The sequence below is a fragment of the Rhinolophus hipposideros genome (genome assembly GCF_964194185.1).
Source record: "Rhinolophus hipposideros genome assembly, chromosome: 8".
Lineage (NCBI taxonomy): Eukaryota > Metazoa > Chordata > Mammalia > Chiroptera > Rhinolophidae > Rhinolophus > Rhinolophus hipposideros.
The window spans coordinates 81089517-81113579 of record NC_138054.1 but is presented as its reverse complement, the minus strand read 5'-3'; the positions used below and the strand labels follow the sequence as shown (position 1 = coordinate 81113579).

The following is a 24063-nucleotide window of genomic DNA, read 5'->3' as shown; positions in this document are numbered from 1 at the left end:
GTGGCTGGCAGCCAGCATGAGTGGCCCACGGCCGGCGAGAGCTGCCATGAGCGGCCGACTGACAACCGGTGACCGACTGCCTCAGCCGGGGGAGCATAAGGCTCATAACACCAGCATGGGCCAGGGAGCTGTGTCCTACACAACTAGACTGAGAAACAACGTCTTGAACCGGAGTGGGGGGGAGGCGGAAGAAGGTTGGGGGAAATGACCAAGTGTTTACTAGTGAAGAGGAAATATGTCAGGATGAGGGAACAGGCCATCAAAGACATGGAGGCCTTTGGTACAATAGTTTATAAACCATGAAGTGCTAGGAGAATGCCTGAGTATAATTAACATTATACAGGTCTGTTTAACAAATGGTGCAGCATTCCTGATCTATGGAGCAAAACAGGAACAACGAAAATCCTAACCCTAAAGGTGGGCGGCTCCATGCTGTGTGTGTGTGTGTGTGTGTGTGTGTGTGTGTCTGAAATAAGGAAATGCAGAAGCAATGGCTTCAGCTGCCAGTCATTTAACCTCTGTGCCAAAATTTCCTCCTTTCTAAAGCAGGCGGTATCACCAATCAAAACCTATGTAAGGGAAAATGAAATGATACAATTAAACGCTGAGCATCCTCTGAGAAAGGAGACGGATACACTGAACATCACTGACTTCATGGCATCATAGGTAGATGAATTATCAGGCAAAGCAAGTTTCTTCGAGTTTTAGGCAACTGTAAATGGGTATGTCTAGAACCAAACACTGACAGTTTCACAAAACTGTCATCCGAGTACCTTGGAATTGTAGTATTCTCCAGAGAAAAGGCTCCATCAAACACAAGCACTACGAGCTTTTTAAAACAAATCACCCACCACCACTCACTGAGGATCATATGCATGGCCACCACAAACGCCAGTGCTGCCCAGGCCGCTGGGCAGAACGCTCACACGTAGCCGAAGCTTTCAGAGCTACCACGGAGCAGTGAGGGGAAATCACATTGCACTGCCCTCCCCCCTTTTTTTGACTCTGTCTGGATCACAGCATCCTTGAAGTAGGGGTGGGAGATGAGAGGAAGCGTGCTGCAAAGGGACCATCAGAGAAGAGCACATTTGGGGGGTTTCATTTAACAGCTGCTGCCTTCCAACAACTCATTTGTGCAGGTAATGTGCTCCCAGACAGAGGTTATTTCTGCTGACTTTTTGATTTATTCTTCAAACGTGATAGTCCATAATAAAAGCAGTACAGGCTTTTCAAATGTCTTTATCCACAGGGGCTCTTTTTGTAATTTAAAGGTTTTCAGTGTTCGAGGTTTACCACTGACAGGCACAAAGCTGGTGAGAGAAACAAGCTTTCTCAGATGTAAAAGGTACAATAACAGAGGAAAGATATTATACCAACACATTTATTTTCAGAGCCCTGGGTTCAACCGAGGGAAATACTGTTCTCAGGACAATCTGGAACACACACACCCTAAAGGAAGCCTGTACTTTTGCCTCAATTACGATGATAAATATCAGCAACAAGAAAAAAACGCATAACCAGTTAACTATGCCACATGAAAGTAGCAACGAGGGAAATTCGGTTAACTTTTTGGATATGTATCAGTGACTGAAACAGATTAGGAGCCAGGTTTTTTTCATGGACATCTTGAATGCATCAGCCCTCTCTGCCTGGGTTTTGAGCTATACCATTGGCACGCTCACTTACAGTACTTTCGTACTGATTCCAAGAAATAACACTGTCATGAAACATTGTCCTAATGCTCACACTGCATTTACTGAATTAGTTTACAAAACAATGCATGCTTTTCGGGGCCTGGAGAGGGAATTATCCAGAACGGAGCTTTAAAAACAATTTGGAAACACCACTCTATAAATAGAGATGAAGGTAACTAAAATTCTACCAAACAGACTTAGCTGACACCAAAAATATTGTGATAAAAAGAATTTCTGATTCATCCAAGTGAATAAACAATTAAGTAGCTGCCTTTTATCTCCCCTTAAATTTCACAGAGGATCCCGGTAATGGGCTCAAATGCCTAGTAAGTGGTCAAAGAAAAACATACAGCACAATAAAGTGAGAGAACAATTATCCTGGGACAACGCTGACGTGTTAAAAAACTGACCCTCAATGTTTCTCTCAGGGGAAAGCGATTCAGAACTTGCTCAACAGAATCCAAAAAACACTTTCATGTTCATAGAAAGATTCTTGGCTATTCTGAAAACTTTAAGTCTTTTCAAAGAAAGAGTTGTTTTACTTTGGGGGCCCTGCAGGCATTATTCTGAAATCAACAAAGCCCTCTTTCAATGGTTTTAACACTATGAGTAGACAGAGGTCAACACTGGGAGAAAAAAAAACCACCAACCCCCCCCCCCCCCAGTTACATATATAAACATAGGTGGAAAGCAGGAATTCAGGAAGGTCCTCCAAGGTCACAGCACACTTAAATAAATGTTATGTTGTCCTCACCTGAATTTTCAACTCTTTTAATGTTTGATTGGCAGAAACAAGAAGTGCTTTCTCACCACGAACTTTTCTATGTCGCATACTTCGCCGAATAACTTGCTTTTGATAGGCAATATAATTTTGATGGGATATCTTTTGCCTCTTTGTTCCTCCGTTGCTCTGTAATAAAGATCCAAAACAAAGAAAAGCACTGCAATTATCTAGTGTGACCCGTGCTGATAAAGTTCACCAGGAAAGCAAATGCATTCCACTTATTGGACCCTTAACCAATTGAAATTTAATGTCAAAAATGAGTCGATACTCATCAGGTTCGTAGCAGGCTCACATAAAATTGAAAAAAGAAGAGCAAGTGAGATATACCTCTAAACTACATGTAAGCTCCAGGATTAAAGAAAACATGATTATGAAAAGGACATTTAAAAGCAAAATAAGTCTGACCTTAAATCAGAACGACACGTGGCACACTGGAAAACTTTTAAGTAGCTAAATTTAATTCATAATCCTAATTGTTCGTATTAAACATTTTCTTTTTGAGAATGACATGTGAAATATAAACTGCTGAGAACTTTAAGATGAGAGACAGCACCTTCATCAAACTTAGTTTATCTAAAAACAGGCCGAGACACCGAGGCTCCTGACATGATCACAATATATGTGACTTCACCTATGAAATATTCTTGCAAAGACCGTTAAACCTGAATCTAATCAAACATTTAGACCCAACTTTCAATTTACAAAAATTTGGGGAATAGAGAAGTTAAAGTCACTAACATATGAAGAAAATCGGCTGAATCCAGAACATGGGACAATCTATAAGAAGTCAAACTGGTCTCTAGTTTATGTCAGAGGAGGAAACAGGTGGGTGGGTGGGTAAGTAAGTAGGATAACTGCTCTAGATGGTTAACAGTCGCAAGTGATAATACAGAACAATGCATACCTTGACTGTATGCTGGTTTGAGGGGGGAAAACTGTTTAAGACATATATGGGATAGCTGCAGAGGGATATCTCATTGACTCTTTTCTTGCCATTTTCTGAAGCAGTTCTGAAGTCCACTTTTGTAATGTCTTTAGTCTCACTGTCATGGCTGCTTTGATGTCCTGAATCATTTTCACTTTGGGGAAGAGCCTTAAGTCGCACGGTGCCAGATCTGGTGAATAAGGTGGATGAGGACACACCATAATGTTTTTATTTGACAGAAACTGCCGTACCAGAAGTGATGTGTGACACGGAGCGTTGTCATGATGGAGGATGACAGACAGCACACTTTATTTTTTTACTTTTTAATTTTTTTTGACAGCACCCTTTAAAACACACCTTCTCTCAACCGTAGCTCACCCCCGACTGATTGTACCGAACAAGTTGAAACTTGTCACACACTGTTACTAAGTCTCGACGCACCACTTCCTGTATTGAAGATGCCTGCCTTTCCGTTGGATGGCACTCGGCAGCAGCATGCACTGTATGTTGTGATCAAAACAGAGAGGCTCCATGTCACACATCATTTCTGGTATGGCAATTTCTGTCAAATAAAAACATTACAGTGTGTCCTCATCTGCCTTATTCACCAGATCTGGCACCGTGTGACTTCTGGTTCTTCACCAAAATAAAAAATGACCATGAAAAGGTAAATGTTTTGAATTGATTCAGGACATCGAGGCAGCCACAACAGCGCAACTAAAGACACTCCCAAAAGAGGGCTTCCAGAACTGTTTCAGAAAGTGGCAAGAACGATAGGGTAAGTGTGTTCGAAGCAAGGGGGAGTATTTTGAGGGGGATCAATGGCAATGTGTCTTTTACTGTAATACATTTTTTTATTTAAACATTCACCATATTTTACGATCACACCTTGTACACATGGATACACAATACATATTATACTAATCTTAAAAAAAAAAATAGGTAAAAACCGAATGTCTCTCTACAACACTCCCATGAATGCTTCATCAAGAGGTTAACAAAGAACCAAGATTCTTCTGCTAACCAGGCCAGGCAATGAAAGAAACAATTTTTTAAAAGAATCCTTTTCTCTGGTTTAATTCCATCTGAATGAGGTAACTCCAGGCCCTGGCCCTGGTTTCCATAGTTGTTACTGAGTGTCAGCTGTGCATAAGCAGACTGGTTTAGGGTCATCACGGACACAGGTGACACATATTTATTACCAGAGCTGCAGAGATTTACAAAGCAGAAGAGGATCAGGAAACACACACAGAAGAGCATTTGTTTAGGGTGACATCCACTGGCTAGGCACTGTACAAGGCTAGGTTCAATTCTAGCACTGAATCTAAAGATACAGTCGATTCTACTAGTGATCAGAAAAAGGTAAGTGAACATGGGAGAATAAAAAAAAAAAATCAAAATTGATGAAACATTTTTCTCAATCTCCACTGTTGAAAGAAAAGGTGAAACTGGACCTAAATTCCACAATTAGGACTATGAGGAAAAATATCTATTAACAACATAAAATTTTACTTTAGAAATACAAAACACAACCAAATAACAAAGCCTGAGCATCAAGCAAGATATATTTTTAATGACTTGGTTTTTAAATGGGTCTAAAAGCTTTTCTCAGAATTATTAAAAAAAAAAAAAATCCATAGAATTTAAATCCAACTTATCTGACAAAAACCAGCCCACTGGTTTTAGAAAGCTTTCAATTACCTAAGTGATATCTAATACTGGATGCATTATTAACCTAAATGGTGGAGAAGGTCAAAGTCAAAGGAAGTGGGTTGATCTGGCTTAGAGAAAAGAGGAAAGGGTATTTGTTCATCTCCATTAAGGACAAGTAGAAATGCATCACTTTCAATTATAGGGATTTAAAACAGCAATTACAGAAGCTATCTATCTATGTATGGAGATACTATAACGTCCAGTTGACCCTTGAACAACACAGGTTTGAACTGCCTGGGTCCACTTAAACATTGATTTTTCCCCTCAGTAAGTACAATAAATGTATTTTCCTTAGAATTTTCTTAGTAACATTTTCATTTTCTCGACCTTACTTTTGTGTAAGAATACAATATATAATACATATTACATACAAAATATGTTAGTTGACTGTTATTGGTAAGGCTTCCAGTCAACAGCAGGGGGAGTCAAAAGTTATACATGGATTTTCAGGTGTGTGGGGTTTGTGTGTGTGTGTGTGTGTGTGTGTGTATTGGGGAGGGGGGTCGGCACCCCTAACACCAACATCGTTCAAGGGTCAACCGAATTACAAAGAAAAGGTCTGAGGAAGCTGACATTCTGGGACTCTACTCTTTTCTAAAGCAGGAAGGTTACACTTGAGATTCTTTTGTGGAACAAGAACTATTTAAAACATTCTAGAGTATTACAACATCCAAACAAGGAGAAAACAGAAGAAAATTATAAAGTATAGAAAGTAATTACAGCATAAAAAGCACTGTTTCCCAACATTCTCTATCATGTTTGTAAATGTGAAATCTGTTGTCATCCACAACTGAGGAGAATAATTCTACATGCGCTTTTAAAAAATTGCTGTGGTTATGACCATAATGAATAAAACTACATATTCAAAAAGTTAGCTTTCCAAAAATCTAAGTCACTTGAAAATATAAACAGTTTTCTAATTACCTCTTAGGCTGAAAAGCAAAGCTTGAAATAACAGAAACTAAGAACAGTAAGAATATACATATCAAGCTTTACAAGCTAATTTACAAGTTTACCAAAAGAATAGAAAGTGAGTTGGTGACAACAAGTAATAAAAGAAATTGAAAAGATGAGATTTCCAACTGATTATTAAACCATACTCCCAAGAGATAATAATTAAAACAGTATGGTACCACAAGCCCAGTAAATGAAAAAGAATTAAGTCCTAAATCAGGATGGGTATGTGTAGTACACACACACACACACACACACACACACACACACACACAGTTTTCATATATCAACTGAAAAAGCAAACAGACTAGTTTTTAGATCTGTGACTTGGAAGGTGGACCATATGAGAAGACAAAACATGAAAAAATTGACCTACAGGTTAGAAAGCAGAAAGAGAAGTTTGCAAACTCCTATCAAGAGACATTATTATTTGACTAGGTAATCTCAAAAATCATCCCAAGGAACAGAAAGTATACATGTACAAGATTTTAATAAGGGCATTATTTATTATAGGAAAACACCCCTCAAAACTGAAAACCTGCGTTCCTATACAATGTATAGATTTGACTGGCACTGAAGCAAAGGGGACCCCGAATGCTGACTGACTGAAACACAAATTTGGTCGAACAACTTTAATAAGACTGGCTGATGGCCATCAGCAGGGTGGTGCACAAAAGTGCATGATTTTGGGGGCGGCCAGATGGCTCAGTTGGTTGGAGTGCAAGCTCTGAACAATAGGGTTGCCGGTTCGATTCCCACATTGGCCAGTGAGCTGCGCCCTTCACAACTAGATTGAAGGACAACAACTTGGAGCTGATGGGCCCTGGAGAAATACACTGTTCCCAAATAAAATTAAAAAAAAAAAAAAAAAAAAAAAAAAAAAGGAAGGAAGAAAGCACACGATTTTGCTCTCATAGGTGTTTTAAAGTTAATATTTTATGAGATCTAACAAGCCATGGTGGACAACAAATGCTGACATAACTAAGTAACATTTACTCAGGGAGACCAAGATTCAAGTCAAGAGGACTTTTCAGACTTGCTTAATCAATGTTGAAAATGAAGTAGTATCAGGGTGTACAGACAGACCAACGAGCCCAGATACCCCTGCTCTGTAGCACATACAGCAGATGGCCACTACAACACTTTTATTCCTTCAGCGAGAACACTAACCATAATTTGAGCGTACTATATTTTAGCAGTAAAGACAGAAAATAAATGTCTTGTCTGTTAAAACTCTAGTTAGAGTAGAAATTCCCTGAATTTAAGGTATCTACAGAATATCCTAGAACATAGTGGTCTGACTTTTTGATAAACTGACAATCTACATCATACATCAACCAAACATATTCCACATTATTTCCTGTTCTTCAGACAATTTTCTCCCATATCACTATGACAATGCAGAATATAATCAAGCAACCAAACTGGGGGTGGAGGGAGGAAGAGAAAACCATAACAGAATACAGAGAAAATAGACAATTTTAATAGACTTGCAAGTTTAGCACAATGAAAAATGAAAGACTAATGCTGACCTGAGCATTTGACTAACACGTTAACTAAGAGACCCAAAATCTCATCTATAAACTCCATTATTAAATGCTACTGTGGATTTTGTTTATGAGGGAATATGAATTAAATAATTTTTTCGTATTTAAAGATTCCATGATTAAGCAACAAACCAAGATATGGGCCTTGTTTTAGTCTTCTTTTCCAGCTAAAATTTTCGGCCTTTCTTGCTTAATAGCAAGAAACATATTAATTCTGGAATAATGTAGTCCACGGCTTTTCATGAGAAATCAGGACAGCTATCCTCTGCCACCAAAACTCAGGAAAGAGGAAAAATGAGGAAGGGGGCCTATATCCCACATAGGGTACAGAGAAGTGTTGGGGGCATGAAGTGGCTGCTCCTCTAGCACAGCAGGTGGTGTGACAATGAAAAGAGGCTTCAACACATACTTGATTAAAATCTGGATCTTTTTCTCCATCTGGTTTAGCTTCTTCCTTATCCTCCTCTGTTTCGGAACTACTCACATTCAGCTCGGGAGCCGAATCCTTCATCACCTGAATGTGCCAGGAGAACAGAGTGCAAAGTAGGTCAGACGCGAGCAAGACGAGCTATGGAGAATGTGGGGGCTTTGACTGGCCACCTGAACAATGGGGGGAGGATAACAGACCAAACAGAGGACCAAGACTGAGGGGTTCTCTGTCTTCTGTGCTCTTTTAACATGTTCGTTTTTATCCTATGATTTATTCTTATATTTAAGGCATTCACCATAAATGTAAGCAAGTTATTATATCGGGCTTTTACAATGATGCTATTTTGCAGAAGTTCAAAGATGGTCAATATCTTCCCCGGTACACTGACTGTCAGACCTTTTCCAGTTCTCAAGCTGTTCAGACAACAGGAGTCACAATGTTCCCTAAGACTGAGAAGACGAAGGATGAAAACGAAGGCACTCTTTTGCACCATTAAATACTGTTATTAAACTCAAATAATAAGACTTAAGCTAAATTAGAGACTATTTTATACTAGGTACCAAGATATACATGTACTAATAGGTACAAAAGATTTAAGAACATTTCAAGATATACATGTACTAATAGGTACAAAAGATTTAAGAACATTTCAAGCGGGGAAAATTGAGACATCTATGCTCATTAACTTCATTTTCTCATTAGGAAGTGAAGACCTTAGTTCAACTTGTAAAGCAGAACCCTAGACATTCACAGTCTAATTTGTAAGTTGCCCTTCTATAACAATGTGTTTGGTAACTATCAAATAAAACGTATTCTATTTTGTCTTTCATTCCAAAAACCTTGGAATCAAATTAATGAGATGTCCAGAGATCTGGGTCAGGATGTACATTAGAGCCATCTTTAATAAAAAAAATAATAAAAATGCTCCAAAGCCAATCCATAGCAAATTTTAACACCCCTGCTCCCAAAAACATACCCAAATCTGTCTACTTCACCTACTCCTGCATATCAATGAAGAGGCTCTAAACTGGTCTTCCTTTTTCCTGTTATGTCCTCACCAATTCCAAATACAATGGCCAGGGTGACCTTTTAAAAGCATTAATCAGATCACACCATGACCTTGCTTCAAACTCTCCACTGGCTTTCATCTACACTTAGAATAAAATCTCAATCCTTGGTATGATGTATAAAATCTGATAGAATTTGGCCCCTCATCCTATCAGTATCCCTCCTTGGAAGAAACTTCACTCTAGACCAGTGCTGTCCACTATGGGATCCAGTGGCCATATGTGGCTATTTAAATGAATTAAAAATTCAGTCCCTCAGTCACCCTAACCACAATTCAAGTGCTCCCCGGTCACACGTGTCCAGTGGTCCCACAGTGTACAGTGCAGATACAGAACATTTCTATCACTGCAGAAAGTTCTACTGGACAGAGCTGCTCTAGATACGATTTTAACTCTATCACTTGAGCACATGAGGCTTATCCCATTAGCCCTTTTTCCCTTTACTTGGAACTCTCTTCCTAGGCTGGATCCCTGATAGTTAATGCTCAGGTAAAACCAGTCTTCTTCCAAGTCGGCTTTCCTGTCTAATGTATACTATCATCTCCACCTCTATCAGTCTGTCACATTACCCTGCTAAATTTCATTCAAAACACTCTTCCCTCTGTGGAATCAAATTAATTTATGGGTTCTGGGTTCATGACTTTATGGGTTTATCCTGAATCTACCTCACTAGGTACAACTATTGTTGAGGCCCGGTACCTTGTTTGTGTTCTTCACCACTGTATCCCCAGCAGTAAAACTCCTGGCACACAGGTGACATTCAATTAGTATTTGTGTATCGAGTTATTAACTGATTAAACCCACATAACTATTAATTTTCGGTTCTTGTCTAATTTTAATTCTTATGCCAAATATCTCCAAGGAAACAAAAACGTGATCTTAAGCAGTCCTTGGTGAAAATCCAACAGCAAATCAAAAAAAAACAAGCTTGATCATTCCTAGTCATGGCCACAAGAGGGACAGTTACCTTTTTATTATCCACAACTTTATGGACATAGATGGTGGCTTGAGTGTATTCACGCAGGTCCCTCTGCTGCTGACACAATAAGCCCTCCCGGCATTCTGGACAGAGTTCTAAAAAACAGTAACACAGAAGTGGCTGAGGAATTACCACCAAAGAACCAAAGGTCTAAAAACATGTATCCAAGTTACCAGTGAATTCATTAAACTATTACTCATATTTTCTATGAATTTTGTTGTATTCTGTTATATGCAAGTAAGACAACCCATTCACGATCAACAAATAAATGAGATGATGCTATGATAATTCCCACTTGGGGAATGTTAGTTTGGACTATCACGTGATCTTTAATTTTAAGTGGAGAGTACCATATCGACATACTTTTTCCTTCCCCCCTTAAAATGTCAACTTTTTACTACACAAACCGCACGCTATATGAAAACTTACTAGGCTCAGAAATATACTGTGCTTCTGAAGGATTTACATCTTCCATTTCAGTTCTTGTGATTTTAATGACATGATCCACAACAAAGAGCTTTTGTATCATTTGCCACTCACTGGCCCATATGAGAGCTATACTGTGCAAAAAAACACAACATGCCTTAAGACACATGGAAATTAAGAGACCTCACATAATCCAGCAGTCTCCTAAACCCAAATCATCAAAACCAATATTTAATACAAAGGAATTAGAATTAGGAATCATCAACAACAAGGACCAGTGGTGTTTTTTTTCCACACAAAAGAATGCTACAGCAGCAGTAAAACTAAATGGACTGTAGTGACATGAATCAACATGGTTAAATCTCAAAAACCTAAACTGACAAAAAGAAGTTAGTTGCAGAAGGATCAATATAGAACGGTGTCATTTATTTTTTAAAAAAGTTTTTTAATATACAAAACATTACTATGGTGTATTTTTCTTTTTTTAAAGAAACACTTCTAGGCTGATAACGCTCAAATTTAGGACAGTGCTTATTGACAGAGAGGAAGGAAGAGAGAAAAGAATGGAAGAAAGGATAAGTACTGAGGGACCTTCAGTTATATTTGAATCGTTTAACTTTTAAATTGATTGGTGGCACACATTTGTTTTATTATTATAGACATTTTCCTGAATGTCGGGCATTTAAACAAGAAACAAACAAAAGAAATAAAGGGAGGAAAAAAAGCTGGGGGGAGAATGTAGAAGAAAATATATATTAACTCTAAGCTTCCTTAACTGATATTAAAGTATTGATACATGAATAATAAACTCCCTAACTCTAGTTTCATCCCAAAGGAATTTTTATTTATGTGTTGCAATTTTCTTTTCATGGTTTACAGGCAAGATCAGAGACATTCTACCTTCTCTTATACAGTTATATTTTAAATTATTTCATATATGTAGTCACAGGATGTAAAGTACAGCATAGGGAATATAGTCAATGGTATTGTAATAGCTTTGTGTGGTGTCTGAAAGGCAGTAGGCTTGGTAGGTTTATCACTTTGTGAGGGATGTAAATGTCTAATCATGCTGTTTTGTACACCCGAAACTAATAAATTCTTTCCAATGACAAAATGGTAACATGACAGGTGAATTTCATAGACGAGCCCTTCTGGAAGCACTTGAGTGGAACAGAATTTTGATTTTAAGGCCCTAGAATTCCAGATGACTAGCTCACTGCCATGCTGCCTTCCTCATCCTCTATTTTATGAAGACTGGTGGCTACAGATTTAAAAAAAAACAAAACACAAAACTACAATCAAAACCCTGCTGACTCTGTGATTCTGGAAAAGAAGTCCACTTAGAGCCATCAGCAGCTGGAAGGAAAAAGCAGTGTTCCAGGAAGGAGAAGGAAGAAACATAAAGAACAGGGTGCCGGTGGGTAGCCACTTGCCTTTGAAGGAGAAGCACTTTCTTTTTTATAAAAAAGTGCTCACTCTAGTACAGCATATAAAAGGAAAAAACAAAAAAACAAAAAACCCACAGCTCAGCAAAGGACTAGATTCTTTTAAGAACTGTTTGTCAGATGAGAAACTTCCTAATCATTAGAAACAGCGACATCACATGAAGAGAAGAAACTCACAGTTTAGAATCTTCTTTGGTCATGGAAGCAAATGTAAACATGAGTCCCCCGTGGGGACACAGAAGAGCGCTATTTCCCACTGACGACACAGGACTACATCGTGTAGGTTTCCTACTCAAATGAGACAAGAAAGATCAATATACTTCACTACTTCATGACTAAAGACAAGATTTTAAAGATAATTATTTAAAATTAGAGACATAGTTAAAAGAATATTGTTAATTAAATGTGTTTCTTAGGATTATTCGTTTAACTTAAAAGAAAGCTTTCCGTATGCTAGTAAAAGTAACCAAAAGGGTACCATAATCAGAATCCACAAATTCTTAAAACAGTAAAATCAACACTCTCCATCCCCCCAAAAAAGGCAATAGAAAAATTTTGGATTCTACCTAACAAATTTCCGCCATTCTTCTACAAAGAACTGTGATACAATGTAGAGGACATCCGTATCCTAAAATAGAAAAAGCACATAAAAGTATCCATTAACTCACTGCATTCTTAACCTAAATCCTTTAGGGAAAATTTTTTTCCATGCACTGTGGTTTTCCTTTTTCAAGTTTTATAAATAACATGGAAACCTAGCCCTCTATCAAGAAATAGCAAAAGCTAGAGTACATCCCCCTGCTTAGATAAAACTAAACAAATGAGAATTGGAAATTCAGGGTTGTTCTGGAACAGTTCATCAGGAATGCTGGGGGAAAAGGGAGGGAATTTGGCAAGAGCCTTAAAAAGGGAAGATGAATTCATCTGTGCTAGAGCGCATGATACCTCTGGCCAGTTACTGAGACAAGGTCTGTTTTTGTCCTGGAACAAATTCGGGAGGGAAGTCTTTTGCTCATTCGCAATCATCTTATGTAAGGCTTCGTTTTCTTCCCCTTCTCTTTCTAAAATCTGAAAGAGAATGAAGCAATCAACCTGCTGACAGCATAGGGCTTAGCCTCCTCCCTACACCCCCATTAAAAGAACAATGTTAATTCTGCGAAGTCAGTGCAGGGAGACAGCATGTGATTTCCAGCACAGGGTCGTTCATACCTTACACTGTGAACAGCATTCTTTGTAACTTGGAAACTCAGGGGCCTTTGGGAAGTACTGCTGCAGTTTGCTCCAAGCCTCTTTAGAAACCAGCCTTCTTTCGTTTTCAGATATGCATAACTCCCCTGAGTTTAAAAAATATATAGTAATAATTTACATTTGAATAAAAAGGCTGAAAAAAGTCAACGTGTAGCCTCTAAAACACTCTTTTCTACTTAAACTTAAGAAAAATTTGTAGGTACTGGCTTCGTTTCCTAAAGTGTTGTAATTCTCTCTATTTCCTCAGTTTCAAAAACCTCTTAATTTTTTATTTCATCTAATTCTAAAGGAGCTATTCCTTTATGTCCTTAATCTAGGTCTGTGGTTGAAAAATGAGATAAAAACAAACGTGCGAGATTGAAGTCATGCGTTTCCTCTTTCCTCCTGCCAGTAAAAGGGGCCCCCAGGGATCCCGGTGTCTCCGCTCCTCGGCAGGGGCTACTTCACAGCATTTCATCTCCAACCACACTCAAATGTCACAATTTCCTGCAGATTCTCTTTTCTCGCAGGTGATTGTGGTACTTTATTGAAATCACCCTGAATCAAAATGGTACTTTCAAGGTGGTGTCCAACCCTCTCAGGTCCATTCCCTTAAGTTATCCATTCCAGTTAAGTAATAAAGCAATCTGCTGTCCAAGTGGAAAACCATCTCCAGACAAGAGCCAACTGGTTTGCTATTGCCATCACCCCAACTCCTGTGGATCTTTCAAAGTCCCCAGAGGGAAGACTACTGAGTCACCACCACCCCCCTTTCACTTCTCAAGTCAGGGGAACACCCAGATGGCAGCGACCTGCAACCTCAGCAGCCTCTGCTCGGTTTACTGCTGACGTATGTACATCGAGCTTTCCAGGGCCTTTCTCCCCGCTCTACCTCTCACTCCATTTGTGGTTCTAGTTTTTATTGTTTCAGCTGTTCCCAACTGATAAATTAGTGTACTGTACTTATGTGCCTATATGGGTCATTACCCAGAAAACCATCTGTAAGTTTCCAAATCCACTCGTTTGCTCCCCCCCCCCCATTGGCCAGGTACCTCCACGTTTATTAAGAATAATAAACCCAGGGGCTTTCTAAATACAGTATCACCATTCTTCGCTTTATATGCTTTATCTAATAAATAAACTGAGAATGAGAGAAATTATACCCAGGGTCATCACAAGCTAGTGACTAATGAAGCTGAGATATGAACCCAGATCTGTCTTATTCAAACCCCATAATTTCTAATACCTCAAAATTCATCTTCTTAACTTCCACCCTTCACCTCTTTCTAAGCTTTGAATAATCCCAAGAAAAGATTGCTTTGCTTTAATGAACTTATTACCAGAAAAAAATAGGTCACAATGTAAAAATTAACTTTCTTTCTGAGTAGGCTCTTAACTTAAATTTCCTCTGAGGCTATGAAAACTTATTCCAACATGTCTATCCCCAGATACAATTAAGAATTTTTTTTTTAAAAGATTAATTGAATTATCAAACTCTAATATAGTACATCTTTATGGTGAAATATAATGCAGCCATAAAAAGGATTAAGGTAGATTTCCATAACCTGATTATTTTAGAAAGAACTCCAAGGCAATTAAAATTTTAAAGTGATATCCTTAAAAACACACAAACACAAAAACCTCTTCCTCTGTATGTAAGTGGTATAACGCAATCTGGTTACAAAAAGGAGAGAGAATGAAGAAAACAATACAAACACATATTTCATCGTTCCGTTGGGGGTACTTTCACTTACTGACTGGCTTTAATGTTTCCTGTGTATCACTCATGTGATTAAAAAAGAACAAGTCAAATTTATTTCTAAAGTCAGAAAAGTATTTTAATTAAGTCATTTTACTGCCTTCTAATTGGTACTAACTACAAAGTCCTCCACTCTAACGTCTTAGCCAGGTTTCTAAATTAGCTTCACATCATTTTAATAATACCACAATTTAATATGTCCGAATATTGTTTATGACCTCACAGTAATTAACTTTTACTTGTGACATGAGTTTGTAGGAATCAGACTTGTATCCTGTAATAAATAACATTGCTTCTTAAATTTGAAAAGGGAAAAAAAGCCACTCAACTTAATCCATCCTGTGAGCAACATCTAATACAAGAGCAAACCAGTCATGAGAGATTTAATTCACCAAACATAATTGGATAACCTAATCCCCAAAGATTCTTCTGGTAAAAATAGAAATCTAGTTAACAATGAGCTTAGATTCTGGATAAATACCCTCCACCTCGAAATCTAGTTCAAACTATAATAATTTGGGCCACAGAACATCAGAAGAGTGTGTACCAAAACAAAACACTGCCCATCTGCTTAGCAAATGAGGTGTAATAAACAAAGTTTTAGAAAGGTTATCCAGATGAATGAATATAAAACGAAATGGCTAGGAAAGCCTGATGCATTCGTAATATCTGCAATAAATGCCGAACTCTATGGTGGTAGTAAATCTAATGGAATATAATCCAGTGATTAATTCACATAAAATCTGTGCTATGTTAAATATACACAGGACTTTAGAAATACATGGGGATTTTGTTATAAAAGTAAGGAAATTTTAAAAAAAAGATTTCCAGATAAAAATGGTGTTTTAAAACTGCATTTACTTTCAGTTGCCTCTTGAAACACTATTAAACAACAGTAAGGTTTTTTTAAAAAAAGATGAAATTATAATGATGGATAAAAAAGACAGAAAGGGAACGAAGGCGACAAGAATTTTAGAAGCTTAAAAGCAGATGGATGAGACACATGAAAAATAAACTCTAAATTGGCAAAAGTCAAGAAGCAACCAGATTACTATACTATACTGCAAAACTGCCCCCACAGACCCAGAAATCGGGGGTGCTGGGAAGTATAGTGGGGTTTAAAAAATAGGATAATGGAGTAAAAATCTATTTCAGAGGTGGTTAAAAGTTTTAAGTCCCCCTCCTCTATACCCTACAGATAACTGCCCCCCTGTACCCGGAAAAAAGACCATAAGCATCTCTGACGATGTCAAACAGCAGGCCACTGCATGGAAAGACACAAAGCACAGAAATGATGTAATGAGCTGGGGTGGGGTTAAATAAACTTTTTCACATAGAATGCAGAGACTCCCAAGGCCCTTTTCTTTCTGCTACCCCAGAACAGCTATGTCTGCATTTTACAGGCAGGAGGATGGAAAAGGTCTATGGAGAAATCTGAGCAGCCCAGAGCATTGGGAATTCCCCAGTGAATGGCTTGGCCAAGGCACCCTGACAGCAAAGCACAGTCACCAGACCTACATGCACAGGGCCTGCAGATCACCTGACACAATAAATGAGACGGGGCCTGCACCAGGCCATGTCAGTAGGAGATGTCACTGAACGCCGGGAACGAAGATCTTACAAACTGCCAAAAATCGAAGGGAAAAAAATTACCTACGAATAATGGCTTTGGACAAATGGGGCATGAAAAAGTGCAAATCCTTCAAATATTCTAAAAAAAATAATTGCATTTCTAAGAAAACTAATTGCAAACAGTGATATGCCTACGCAAAACTATCCATTAAATGTGGTGACCTTGAGCAAATGACTCTCATCTTTAGATGCCTCAGTTTATTTACTTACTGGTCCAGTGGCTATGACAGTAACAACCTCAGGGTTGTTGTATAAATGAGTTAATATCTACACACTTAGAAAACTACCAGGCACATTGCAAGTATATGTAGTAAACATTCAGTAAATGTCCACTATCATCTTATTTCAGAATACCCTGGTACCACCAGCACCACCATCAACACATTTCAGGAACAAGTTTCGTTATAAACCTAACGAGTGAAGTGAGTTTCTAAGTCCAGTACCCTGCACCTGAGAAAACTGACCTCACGGACATGGTACACCGACAGGTGATGTCTACAGAAACAGTAGTTGAGAACTATCCTTTTGAAATACTGGGTAACAAAGTATGGACCAAAATGCCACCGAGTTTCACTGCAGATCAAGCTAAAGATCTAAAAAAACTAGCTCTGTGTAAAATTTCTGCTGAGGAGTACAGCACACGTCCTGAAGTCACATTCAGCTCTGCCATGCTTCCTAATCAAAACTGTAACAGTGAAATGACAAGACAGGAAGTGGGAAGACAGAGCAAGTCAGTGAGCTGAGGAATAAGATGACAGTTTGAGTTCTGGCTCTGTTTCAACCAGTGGGGCAGCAACAAGCATGAAACTTAGCATTTCACCACACATTCATTCCTCCTCTCAAAACAAACAACTTGTCCTATGTCCACATCAATGCTGTGAAGATAAAACAAAAGAGTTGATATGATAACATTACAAGAAAAACTAATCTACTTTTGGCTATTCACTTTGCCTCCCTCTATTCACTTATTCAATCTGTCTACCACTCAAGAAGTCACTTCTTCTCTCACGTTTTTTGTGTTCCTACTAGTGTAAGGGAGACACAATGGGAGGCCGGTGATGGGATGGGAAGGACAATGGGCTTGGGATCCAGAGACCCAAATCCACATCCCAGGATGATCTCTCCATCTCCGAGTTGTGTGGCCCGTAAATGAGAATGCCACTCAGCTCATAAGCTAAACTAAAGTGAGACGGTGTCCAAAAAAATCAGCATACAAGTACAACCTACGTGACAATTATTAGGACCAGTGTCATCAAGGGCCCTTGATAGAAAAGCGCTAGTGTGCACGAGGGTAAGTGTGAGATATCAAGTACTGGTGCATAATGAACCAATGAAGTAAGAACTAAAAGTAGAATTTACTAAGATCAAAAAGAATTCTGAGTATTGGCAATATATTAGCACACAAGAAATGCACAGAAGTGGGTTAATAGTATTAACCACTGACACCCTAACTTTTCTGGGTCCAATTTTCCCCAGGATAGTTTTTAAAAAGGGAGGGAATGAGGGGACTTACAGAGTAGGTGGCTCTGAGAAGTAGACACCTGCTTGGCTTTCATAGTGCTAACAGAATGGAAAATCATGGCTCATATATCATATACCATGGCAAAAAATGACATTCTAGAAGTGAACACTCACTAAGACCAAATAAGAAATACGTAAACAAATACATAGATTAGGAAATTATTAAGAGTACATAGTACACAGTTGCTAGTCAATAAAAGTCTTAGAAACTAAACCAGAAATGCCCCTAATAATAAATCTATGAACACTGTTCTCAAACTGTTCAAACTGGACAAAGACAAGGGAAATTCTTCCCTTCGATTCAGAAAGCCCTTCAACATGTAAAGGAACTACAAGTTTCTTCTCTAAATATGGGAAAATCCTACTTTATGATTTAAATTGTATTTTCAAGGAGAGAAGAAAAGGTGTGATGGGCACTGGCATGAAATCAGGCAGTAGAAACTAACAGATAAAAAGGGTATGAGAACAGAAACATTAGAAACAAGTACAGTTTAGAAAACCAGTTTACTCCACCATGGTTGCCATATTAGGGCTGAATCCCTAAGAGAAAGTGCGAAACATTTAGCAAAATGTTTATGAGACGCTAAAGTCTGACTAACAAAGGAAGATTTACCCTTTTGGCTTACCATGTGGACACAGAATGTCTTCGTTAAAATTTAATTCCTCCTCCTCTTCTTTTCTTTCTTCCTTTGAGTCGTCTAATCAAAAGAAATACAGAAAATAAATAACTGCTCTGGCTATTGTATTTCAAGTTTAAAGTAGCAGAGAAACTACTCTGTACAATTTTGAACCACGCAAAGTTAAAAAGTGATCCCTACACAATTCTGCTAAGTGTTATACTTCTTTTCCTTAAAAGGAAAGAAGAATGTCTGAATGGCAGTTTTACTTTTTAAAGATTTAGGTTATGTAATAAAATGTGCTTTTTTTTCACATTGAAAAATAATTTCCATATCCTTCCATTAATTCTAGTCAAGGGACTCAGAACACTGTGTCATAAACCAAATTAATCATCTACATGTCATGTCATTCTCACCTACCCATTCTTTTAGGGGCTGAAGAGAAAGCTTTAGGGGGGACTGAAATAAGGACGTAACCTTTAATGTCAAACACATGTAATAAGAACTTTGCCTTTCTTGTTACCATTTCTCTTCCAATATTAGCTTTTCCTATTGTCTACACTGTATCACCACCAATTTGTAGTTGTGCGTACAGGGAACACGATCAAATTAAAGAAGTCGTAAGTATTAGGAGATTAGAATGGTTATCTTATCCACGAGTTTTCCAGGTTAACTATTTAATACACAATATATATAAAGGATATTTATTAACATTAAAAAGTTTAAGTAGAGAAATGAGCAAAGGAAGGACATGACCACATAACTCTCTCTGGTCTCCTCGCTCTCTCTCTCTCTCTCTCTCTCTCTGCCACACACACATAAATACAAGTAACTAACTTCTTAAATGTATCATGATGGTGAACCTCAACAATAATTTTGAGAGATGTAAGCCTTGACAATGCTAAGTCATTTTTCATATATCAAACTGATAAAAATTGATGTGATTGATGTACTCTTTATGTTGACAAAAGCATGCAAAAACAAGCCCGCAGCATACTCTCTGGAGGAAATTTACTATTATGTGTCAGTATATGACCGTCATATGTGGGTATAACTCTGGGATCCAGAAATTTCTGAGAATTTATTTAAACTCTTCAAATTTAAAAATGTTAAAAATCACAACTCGGGCCGGCCTGGTGGCTCAGGCGGTTAGAGCTCCATGCTCCTAAGTCCGAAGGCTGCCGGTTCCATTCCCACATGAGCCAGTGGGCTCTCAACCACAAGGTTGCCAGTTCAATTTCTCAAGTCCCGCAAGTGATGGTGGGCAGCGTCCCCTGTAACTAAGATTGAACACGGCACCTTGAGCTGAGCTGCCTCCCGGATGGCTCAGTTGGTTGGAGCACGGGCTCTCAACCACACAGTTGCCAGTCCAATTCCTCGAGTCCCGCAAGGGATGGTGGGCAGTGCCCCCTGCAACTAAAATTGAACACAGCACCTTAAGCTGAGCTGTCGCTAAGCTCCCGGATGGCTCAGTTGGTTAGAGTGTGCCCTCTCAACCACAAGGTTGCCAGTTCGACTTCCGCAAGGGATGGTGGGCTGCGCCCCCTGCAACTAGAAGTAGCAACTGGACCTGGAGCTGAGCTGCGCCCTCCACAACTAAGACTGAAAGGACAACAACTTGAAGCTGAACGGCACCCTCCACAGCTAAGATTGAAAGGACAACCTGACTTGGAAAAAAGGCCTGGAAGTACACACTATTCCCCAGTAAAGTATGATCCCCTTCCCCAATAAAATCTAAAAAAAAAAAAAAAAAGAAAACACAACTTAAAACTAATAGTGGCTTTGGTGTTTTTATTTTCTCAGAAAGTAAGGTAGTGATGATATGAGAAGATCCACACCAACTAAAATTAAATGATATAACGTGCTTGAATGCAGAAAATCCAAAGTATTTCAGTAACATGGTTAAGAATATTAAAATGATTTTTAAAAATGTATGTAAATACTAATATTTGAAGATAAGAAAATTAAGTTAAATATTGCTTTTGGATCACCATACCTCTGAATTAGTAAACTGATCAAGTCATTAGTTTCCATTTTAAATCTAAAAATAGTTACTATGCCTTCATTTTCCTTGATTTTTTTTAATTAGTTTATTGGGGTAACATTTGTTAGTAAAGTTACATAAATTTCAGTTATACAATTCTGTTACATAATCTACATATCACATTGTGTGTTCACCACCCAGAGTCAGTTCTGCTTCCATCACCATATATTTAATCCCCTTTACCCTCATCTACCACTCTCCCCTCCCCCCACATCTGGTAATCTCCCTTGAATTTCTTAAAAAAACACTATTAAAAGATTAAATTTAGCAGCTGACATACACTAACATAATTTCCTATTTGAAAGCATAGCCTCAGGAAACTCAGAAAACTTTATAAGGAAAAAGCCATTCAAAAGCTGCCTTCTTTCCTGGATGAAAAACACAGAAGTATAAGGTCCCCTACTTGACGAAGGCAGTCTGTAAATGTGGCAGATAGTCTATAACCAAAATGTACTGAGCTTACAACATACGATGCAATCTACATCAGACCTGCCTTTCTCAGAAATTTTAGTCTAGAGCAGAATTACAATTAACTTTGCACATGATAAACTAGAGAGACCCTGAGCCCAAAGCATGCCGGGTTATAAAGAATTCCTCATGTGAGCTGCTGAACACTTGCTCACTATCAATGGCTGAAAAATCCTTCACTTGTTCTGATACATTCTTGAGAGTGTTAGGATTTTTATTACAAACTGTCTTTAAAATTACATGGATGGGAATTAAACCAATTTTACTAAAAATGAGTATTTACAATTGTGTGGCATAGTTCACAACTATGTACACACAGTTTTTGGACGTTACCTTTATTCCAGGTGTTGCCGTTTATTTTTCCGTTGCTTTGATCTGTGTCACCATCTTGCTCATCTAGCTGCTCAAGAGCCAGCTGGCGCCAACCGCGCAAGGAGGATTTTCCCACCCAAAATCCATCATTGCTGAGGAACAGAGAGAAAGTGAAATCAGGAGAGTAATGTTTCCGAAGGTCCTCCCCTTCTTTCCTTATAAAGCCCACAACGAAAATGAATTACAAACACTCAAAACCTGCGGTTGTGTATACAATTTCTTGAACCCACTTCCTCATTTTGGCTATTTTTACTCTTCCACTATTGAATGGCAGGTTATCTCATATATTGTTTCCAACCTAAATCTTACCATTTACATTCACGCCAATCACGCCAATCACCTGGCTGCTTTCTTTCACTTGATTGCTATTCACAGCCACATAAAGCTGTGCCTTTATGTACACAGAGAGACTCAGACATATACAATGTCTGTATACAATGTCTCTATATACCCTGCCTTGGTTTGGTCAGGCCTCAGACCCACCTCTCTACTTCTCTCTTTCTAACGGATGGAATAGTCCCAAAGCCTGTGTGACTCAGCTTTCTTTATCTCTGCCACAGTAGCAATCACTGCAAAATTTAATCTGGCTATGCTATCTACTTCATCACACTTCTTTCTTCAAAAAAATCTCCCTATTATCTGCAAATAATCAGCTACCTGGTTATTACCTCTTAAATTTTCTTTCACTTTCCCATAAACAATCTATACTGTGAGGCATACATACCCTTTTACTGTTGCTTTTAGCAGATTATTAACAGTTTTATAATCTTCATTTAGTTGGTTCTTCAGACGCAACACACGACAACGTTCTACTACACATTCCTTACACAGGGCTTTCACTAGAGGCCAGAGAGAATGAAAAGAAATGTATATTGACATACAAATTACCTGTCAGGAAAATGTTTTTGGCACTTCGCAAAACACAGAAGTGACAAATTTTGACCATATAGAAAATTAGTAAGTAGCTCAAATTATTTTGGTGATATAAATATCAAGAGAATTGTCATCTGAATAAAGAACAGTAAGAGACGAAATGCTATAATATGCTAAAACTATACCATGAAGCACAATATTTTACAAGGTTTAGGTGCAAATTTTACAAGACCGCCATCAAATAATTGAGGCTCTAAGGGGGTGGGGGCAGTCAGTGTATCTGTTAATTGTTTAAGAGCTTCACGTAGGTGTTAACTATTGGAACACTTCAAAGCACAGAAAACAAAAGGAAAAAGAAAAATCAAGGGCCCGATTTAAAACACACAGTTCCAGGGATCATATGAAATGTGATTCTTTGAAAGAGCTTCTCATCACACAATTGAAAAATTGTGAATCAAAAATAGAAATTTAGAAAGCAAAACTCTGGGTTTGTACAAGGCCTAAATCATGTAGTTAAATGCCAGTTTTTATACAGTAAGTCATACACAATCGGAAAATAGCATTTAATTTAGAGAAAAGGGTGGTGCTGGTGGTGGTTATACAATTTTGTTTATAAGACTCATCTATAGATTGGAGGGCGGCCTGTATTGCTAGTTGCTCATTAAAAAGAAAAATGTTACGAGGTGGCAACTGGAACCAAATAGACTATGGGTACTATGTGGACATATACAGCTCTCTATTCAGGGTAGACTCAAGCAGCTTCCATTCATAAGCTAAGTAACAATCTGGAGGCCGCACACTGTTAGAAAGTCACCATAGCAGGGAGGCATAAGACTTGCAATCAATGAGACCAGGGTTCAAGAACTTTGAAGAGTACTGTATAAAGTAACAAAATACCATCAGATGATTTTCTCAAAAGTATCCAATGATGTCTACCTTGAGAGGGAAAACAACAAAAAACCTCAATGAGCAGTATCAGTTTCTTTTCTAACGTTATAAATACAACATGGATAACGCTGCTCAACTTCTACTTTATTTAGCAAATCCTTTTTGCAAAGTGTAAGGGACATCTGGTCTAGCATAGCTTGGTCAGATGACCACAAAGCCCATATGATGAGGACTTTAAGTATTACTCTTTTTTAAGTAGAGAAGACATCTCCAATTACCAGTTAGTCTGGGTCCTCCTCCATATCTACTGTAGAAAATGTCGGCCGCATATTCAGATATTCTCTTCATAATTGATATTTTATCAGGATGCAGCTTGTCATGGGAACAGAGGCAGGCGTGATTATCAATAGGCTTGGTAGGTGTTGATTCATCCAACCACTTTTGCAACCATTCAAGAGAGACAAATTCATAGGGCTCTGAGGAAGAAAGCAAGGGAAAGAGCCTATGTATTTTTACAGTTTTGTGACTAAGTGACACATTCATTTTCCTCAAAAGACAAGGCAAACTCTGTCTAAAGATAGCAGAATCAGCAGAACCACTGTTCAGGGAAGATGTCTGATGAGTCCGACACAAAGCTCCATGTAACGACCCCAATTCTGAGTTCAAGGAGTTGTGCCCAATGGGGACAAGTCTGCAGA

The 24063-nt window shown here is 38.3% G+C and overlaps 1 protein-coding gene across 4 annotated transcripts in view; it reads right to left on the bottom strand.

Moving 5' to 3' along the window:
- USP48 (ubiquitin specific peptidase 48) overlaps positions 1–24063 on the bottom strand; it is a 73616-nt gene that overhangs the window by 8160 nt on the left and 41393 nt on the right. For all 4 annotated transcript variants that reach the window (XM_081054761.1, XM_081054762.1, XM_081054764.1 and 1 more), the window contains 12 exons: positions 23644–23841; positions 22329–22443; positions 21566–21696; positions 18730–18801; positions 13174–13298; positions 12910–13032; positions 12531–12592; positions 12142–12252; positions 10523–10653; positions 10082–10188; positions 8027–8131; positions 2449–2604 (listed from right to left, as the gene is read on the bottom strand). In XM_081054761.1, coding sequence (XP_080910887.1) covers positions 2449–2604; positions 8027–8131; positions 10082–10188; positions 10523–10653; positions 12142–12252; positions 12531–12592; positions 12910–13032; positions 13174–13298; positions 18730–18801; positions 21566–21696; positions 22329–22443; positions 23644–23841 — 1436 coding nt within the window. The remainder of the gene's footprint in view (positions 1–2448; positions 2605–8026; positions 8132–10081; positions 10189–10522; positions 10654–12141; positions 12253–12530; positions 12593–12909; positions 13033–13173; positions 13299–18729; positions 18802–21565; positions 21697–22328; positions 22444–23643; positions 23842–24063) is intronic.